Source organism: Gossypium arboreum, chromosome 12, assembly GCF_025698485.1.
Source record: "Gossypium arboreum isolate Shixiya-1 chromosome 12, ASM2569848v2, whole genome shotgun sequence".
NCBI classification, from domain to species: domain Eukaryota; kingdom Viridiplantae; phylum Streptophyta; class Magnoliopsida; order Malvales; family Malvaceae; genus Gossypium; species Gossypium arboreum.
This window is the reverse complement of record NC_069081.1, coordinates 91,585,387-91,592,549: the sequence shown is the minus strand read 5'-3', so window position 1 is coordinate 91,592,549 and position 7,163 is coordinate 91,585,387. Positions and strand designations below refer to the sequence as shown.

The following is a 7,163-nucleotide window of genomic DNA, read 5'->3' as shown; positions in this document are numbered from 1 at the left end:
AAACTAAATAAGGAATCTTAATTTGTGGCCTCTCCGCCCTGTCCTATCAAGTAGTTAGATGGGAATGATTTTGTTGTGGTACGTAAGATTTAGTGGGCAAATTCCTATTCTATAGTTTTCTTAATATAAATACATTAAGGTAGATTTATATATTAAATATAGAATAATTATTTTGTTTTTTCAAACTAGTGGAGAAATTAGGGAGTTGACAGGGGCTCGACACCTCTTGAAATTTTTTTTATATGGTCCTTTTAAAATTTTAAATTAGTAAAAGTAAAATTATACTTTGGCCCCCTTAAAATTATAAAAAAGTTATTTAATCCTTTAAAATTTGTAAAGATATAGTCTATCAAAATGATAGAATTGTATTTTTTTATCGTAAAAATTATAATTTAATTTCGACCCAAATTTTTTTTCTAATTTCGTTCCTAGTTCAAACGTAGTATTGATAAACAGCAAAAAAAAAATATACTAAAAAGTGGGATGAGGTAGAAATGTTATCAATTTCATAAAGCGTTGAGTTGAAAGTAATAAAGATGTTATCAATTTCATAGAAGGTTGGGTTGAAAGTAATAAAGACAAATCACTTATCACTTATTAACCAATAAATGGTCGAAAGAAGTAAGAATTGTCTTTCTTTCCGTTAAGTGACCAAAATAAAAACACACTAATAATTAAGTGACTATTATTAAAGTCTACCCTAAAATTTAATATAAATCAATTATAAGTGACATTCGACTTTACTTGTTATATCGAGAAGTAAAAAAATTAAAAGTAAGTGGAATTAAAATTTAAAAATTTAAAGAGTACAAAAACTAAAATGTAATTAGACAAAAGAAATATGTTGATAAAATAAATAAAAGTTAGATTTTCCACAACTTCTGAATTAAATTGTTAAAATATTTTAAAATTTAAATATATTTAAGTGATTGAGGAATTAAGGAGGTTGGACCTAAAATATATTCTAGCATAAATTGACTTTAAATTTCTTTATGAATAATATTAAAATTATGATGAATTTCATTTAAAAGATTTTCAATATCAATATTAATCTAATAAATATGAATGTATTATTAGCACGTGCTTTCAAGTAATTATTAAATGGCTTTAACATTGTTGATGATTACTTGTGAAACTATATATATACACATCAATTTTATTTATATAAAATATCAAGCTTTATTTTTTCGACAGAACAGTACAGCATAAAGTGAAAACAATAATCGATTAAAGCTTATTCCGACTTAAATTACCATAATTTTACTTTGGTGCATTCATGCATGCATCTTTTTTTACCACGTTAGTGAAAATGGTTAAAACCATGCAAAACAAACTGTCCAAAAATTTGGGAAGATGTTAGATTTTATGTAATAAAAAAAAAGGAAGAGAGTAATAATTAATACATGGGAACTTTGTATTATAGACTTCCATCACTTGTATTTACAGTACAACGGTTAAGCAGAGATAAATTTTGTTTATGTCATTCTTCTCCGATAGTGTACTGATCATTTCTTTATTGTGATAGGCTTAGGTTAACTTACGCCTAGGGCGAATTTTAACCTTCAAAGGATTTGCCATTTCACAAGATAGTTTTAGAACTTCTGATAAGTCAACGGAATTCTGATCGGACGGTAGCCATTCAAACTCATGCAAAAGGGTCGCCACCCAAAAGCTGACGGTGGTCAACCCCAAGTTCTTTCCGGGGCATGTTCGCCTACCCGACCCGAATGGAGCCAACCTAAGATCCGAACCCAGAACGGAAAACTCCACATCACCCGTTTTAGCCACGAATCTATCGGGCACAAACTCAGTCGGGTCTGCCCACTCTTGTGGGTCCCTTGCTATAGCCCACATGTTCACCATTGCCATGGTCCCTTTTGGCACATGATACCCATCAACGGTTGTATCAGTAATAGCTAAGCGAGCCCATGATAGTAACGGACCAGGTGGATGTAACCTTAGAACCTCCTTGATCACAGCCATTAGATAAGTCAAGTTCATCACGTCAGACTCATAAACGGCTTTTGATTTACCAACAACCTTATCAAGCTCATCATGAACCCTTGACTGTACATCAGGGTGAACCACAATCCTAGCCAATATCCACTCAATCAACACTGCCACTGTATCAGTTCCCCTGAATATCATTTCCTACAAAAAAAAAAAAAAAAGAATAATTATTAGAAGGGACTAAAATTGAAATGATCCCATTAGCTTGCACTATTCGATAGCTTACCCACAGAACGGCGATCATGTCGGAATCGGATAATTTATCGGCACCTTGAAGAGACAGCAATACGTCGACCAAGTCACGAGCTTCCTCGTTAGTTCGAGCTCGGTGTTGGGCTATGATTCCACCGACAAAGCCATTAACTTTAGGTACAAGGTTCGAGCATCGAACCCTGATATTTTGAGGATCAAATTGTGCTAACCATGGCAAATGATCAGACCAATTCAATGTCCCCAACAAATCATACCCTTCATCAACCAAACCTCTAAGTTCATCAACTTCATTGTTATCACAATCCAACTTATATTTCCGACCAAATATCGACACCATCATGTTATTCAACGATGCACGTTTCACCACTTCCCGTACGATGAAGCTTCGTTCATGGCCGTGACGACCGAATAAGTTCACCATTTCATCAGCAATGAACCGTCTCTGTTCTTCGGAATTCTTTATTTGTTTAGGACAAAACAGGTGAGTAGCCGCAATTCTCCTCAGTGCTCGCCAATAGACACCATAAGGAGCAAACCCAATTGCTCTGTTAAACATCAAACTATAAGCCGATTCTTTCACCGGCCGATCAGCAAACACAGAGCTATTAAGAATCTCTTTAGCCACCTCCGGGTTACACGTAACGATAACACGGGTATCACCAAGGCTAAAAGCCATAAGTCTCTTGGCTTTACATGTTTTGGCTATGGTAGCAATCAGATGATGAGCTAAAGAGCTAGCCATCATGTTCATGCTACCGATTAAAGGCAACCCTCTTGGTCCTGGTATTGGCTTATTAATGGTAGTGATAGCACACTTTTTGAACCTATATTTGCCCCAAGCTGGACCACCAGGGTGAACCCAATACACTATGGTCATAACCAGCCAAGCTAAAGCTATGATCAAAATTGGCCATGCAGTGTTCTGTTGAGAAAAAGCTTTGCATTTAGATGCGAGGGCAAAGAGCCAAACACTCTCTATGTCACTTCCCATGGTGGTGTTGGGTGGCTTAGCTTATAAAAGTACTGCAATTATTCAAACAAAGTGGAAGAGACTAGAAGAGCACACTGAAAAAGAACTGGGGGTTTTTGATTTTGGGGCGTAAAATGAATGTGTGTGTATGCTATTTATATAGGCGCCGTAGTGACTAGAAAGTAGGGTTAATTACAATATAAGTACCCAAAGTATCGGTATTGTAATAATTAGATGATAATTTGGATATCATATAAAGTGGTAAAAGTACCATGAAGGCTTTGTACTAGGATTTAGATTGTATTTTGTCTTATTTTACTTTAAAAATGAGTAAACTAGTCTATTTACGTTAAATTAAAGAGAAAACAAGTTATTTCTGTTAAAAAATTTATCAATTTTTACTATTAAAAATTGGCGTAGCAAACGGAATAAACAGACGGTTATATGTGGCGTGCCTCGTGTACCTCATTCTAATATACAGTGACCAGTTTTTAACAATAGAAATAGATGAAATTTTTAACAAAAGGATCAGTTTGGTCTTTGATCTAATTACAAGGGCTAATTTGAATAGAGGGAGCAAAATATAATTTAACTTGTAATATAAGTGCCTCCATGGTGTTTTTACTTATATAAAGCATATTTTAAACATGTGATTCAAATGATATATGTGTATATCTATTGTATAAACAATTGGGATTTAATTTAAAAAATAATGCCATATACGTGAAGATGCGTATTTCTTTTTATTTTTATAACATATTAGATCCAAATCGGTTATGTTGTAATCGCACATATTTATAATTTGACATACGTATTTAAATATATTTTTTTTCAAATTTGAATTGGGGTTTAACGCACAAGTTAAGGGTTACATGATAGAATAGTTTAATTTATAATTTTGAAAAATGCAATGAACCCTTCAAATAAGTTGAATTTTATAATGACAATTTTTTAAATTAAACTCGAATAATTTACGAGTATGTTGTAAGCATGGGTGACGTTTGATTGTGGGGGGACACACAATGTAGGTCTAAGTCAGTCCTTGAAAGTTGGATTTAACTTAACTCTTTGTTTATGCAAATATTAGCCCTCCTTGAAAGTCAGTCCTTGAAAGCTTAATTAAATCTTAATTTCGAGTGTGAACGGACACTATTTTCTAATCATGATGATGATACATCAATATAATTAGCAAAAATTAATTAGGGAAGAGCGTGAAGTTTAGCGCGTCGTCAACACAATTTCCTCGTACAAATTAATAACAGAAGTTATTTTAATATTTTAAAAAAATTTAATTTATTCAATATCGAGAAGTATTTTAATATTAATTTTTTCAAAAAAGCTTTTTCTTTTCATTTAATTTAATTTTGGGAGGATGGGTACTTGGGAAGTAGGTAAATTTTTTAGTTTACATTACATGTATCCATAAAGTGTATATACATTAGGAAATTCTTGAAATAATTATTATTTGATTTAAAATTTAAAGAAAAAAATAAAGAATGACACGAGGTGCACGCGTGGACGTATGTTGCCGGGTGGGTAGCACGTGTAACGCATGCAACCTGGCCGTATAAAAACGACACCGGTATATAACTTGAATACGCCATATTTTCAATCCCTACGTATATACAGACCCGACATACCTACTGACGCGTGTCCGTTTTCATGCAATGTTTTAGTACACCGATGGCTGTTTTGAAAACCTGAGCCATCACACGTGCCCTTGACCTGGGGTTTGAAAAGAATAAAATGAAAAGCGATACTCGTTTCGTTTTCCCGTTTATGCCCATGCTTTTTTGCAATTATGACCTCTAGGTGGCTAAAATGCATGGGTATAATTGTCAATTAAATTTTAGACCGTCTCACTTGGAAATATATGATGTGGCCTCGGGATAGCGTTAAAGCAAAGCTAAATTAAACAGGGACAATCCCTGACCGTTGACCTTGTTCGACCGGAAGCAGCCTGGTAATCAAAATTTTGTTTTGTAGTTATAAATAGAGATTCGAGTTAAATTTTAAGTAAAAAAATAAAGTTTTTTCTTTTTTTGGTATTATATTTATTTTAAGGGTTAATGCATTTTGAGTTTTTATCGTATTGGAGCTCAATTTTCTTAATTTTTATCTTTTACAATTGATTTCATATTGAGATTTGACTTTTTTAATTTATCAATTCATGATTTCTTTGAAAAACGTTAGATTTAAAAATTTTAAGTTTCAATACAAGAATAATTACAAATTTTAGGGATAACTTAAACAAAAAAAAGTTCATGTCCCATTATAGGAATAATTACTTAGTTTAATGATTAATTTAGGAAAAAATAGTTTAGACCCCAAATTGAAAACTATTATCAAGTTCAAGCTCCAAAAAATGAATTAACTCATTTTTTAATCATAATACTCAAACTCAAAGTTATAAAGAATATTAAACTTTTTATCACTCAACCCAATGAAACGACAAAGATCAAGATCTAGACAAAACAATCAACAAGCGAAGGTCAAACATTAAACAATTTTAATTTGGTCTAGATCTAGTTCAAATCAAAGTCTCTATACTTTTCAGAAATTTTATTGTTGAAATTACAATTACATCAACAATTCAAATCGAAATCAACCATTCAAGGACTGAACTGAATAATTAATTCAACAACTAACTAAGCACAAACTAATCAAAATAAATATAGAAACATTTACTTAAGATGTGATTCAAACTGAGGATCTCAAAGTTCTCAATACCTTAACTTGCTATTGAGTTAAGACATTATTATATATTCTTCAGGCTTTTAAAATTTAGTGACGAATTTAATCCCATTCTACAATTATTATAATTTAAGTGTTTCTTATTTTCTTAAAAATAAAAATAAAAATAATTTTTATTTCATGAGATTAAATGTAACCTTAGTTTAAAATTTTATTACATTATTTTTAAATCAATTTTTTTTACCAATAACATGTGACATTTAAAATTTTTATAACCAAACATATAAAAATTAAATTAAAAAATATATAAACTTCGAAAGTTGAATGAGTAAACAAACCATTAGCTGCATTAAACGTATTTTCTATTATATTGCGTGCATCTGTTAGTTAAATGTTTTGAGAGAAGTTGATTTGGATTGTTTTGGGTTAAAAATTGGATAAGTTTTATAGTTTTGTATTTTTAATTTTAATTTTATATTTTTTTAAATTTAAAATTTAGATTTAACTGTTGATACTATTAAAATTATTTTGTTAAATTTAAATTTATTACAACATTATTTTTTAATTGGATAACTTCTAAGTGAATATTTTTATTTTAAAATTTCATGTCAATAAAATTAACAAAAATAAAATTAATATTATTAACATCTGCACTTAAATTTTGAAATCTGAAAAGTAAAAGAATTAAATTTTTAAAAGTAAAAATATAATAATTAAATTTTAGATTTATGAAGAGTTGAAGAACTAATAAATTTTTATAAAAACATAGATTTGTTGAAAAATTTTAAATTTTAAATTATTGCTTATTTTTATTATTTGTGGTCAATTCAACTCATTGGAAATTTGAATGTTATTGTTATGTGACTAATTTTGAATTTAAAATTAATTTCTCAAGGAAACGTGGGTTACTAGTGACTTGGATTATGTTGGGTCAAACTGGATCTAGTCTCTATATCTTCTTGTCATTGTTTCTATCTATATGAGAAAATAGTTTATTTTTGTGAGTTGATTTCTCGGGTTTTAGTTAGTGAGCTAAATCATTATTTTCAAACTCATACAAGAGATAATCTAATTTTTACAACCACTCACGTTGTAACCTCATATTAAAATATAAATCACTTTCTACTATGTTTCTCCCCAAAATTGTAGTTGTTAAATTAAGTGACCACTTGTTTTATTTATAACACCCTAAACCCGGCCTAGACGTTATGGCTGAATCTGACAATGTCACATGATAGTGCTTTTGAAATCATAACGACGCTAAAACAATTTCTCC

At 30.7% G+C, this 7,163-nt stretch overlaps 1 protein-coding gene across 1 annotated transcript; it reads right to left on the bottom strand.

The window, feature by feature from the left end:
- Positions 1-1,344: 1,344 nt before the first annotated feature.
- Positions 1,345-3,319, bottom strand: LOC108478318 (cytochrome P450 78A9). The gene is made up of 2 exons (XM_017780768.2): positions 2,237-3,319; positions 1,345-2,151 (listed from the first exon to the last, which is right to left on the bottom strand). Exons 1-2 carry the CDS (start codon positions 3,212-3,214, stop codon positions 1,528-1,530), a joined length of 1,602 nt encoding a protein of 533 aa, XP_017636257.1. The 5' UTR covers positions 3,215-3,319; the 3' UTR covers positions 1,345-1,527.
- Positions 3,320-7,163: the final 3,844 nt, after the last annotated feature.

Coding starts and splice junctions, on each gene's coding strand:
- LOC108478318 (XM_017780768.2), bottom strand. CDS start 3,214: ATGGGAAGTGACATAGAGAGTGTTTGGCTCTTTGCCCTCGCATCTAAA. Junction 2,152..2,236: donor ACATGATCGCCGTTCTGTGG/GTAAGCTATCGA, acceptor TTTTTTTTGTAG/GAAATGATATTCAGGGGAAC.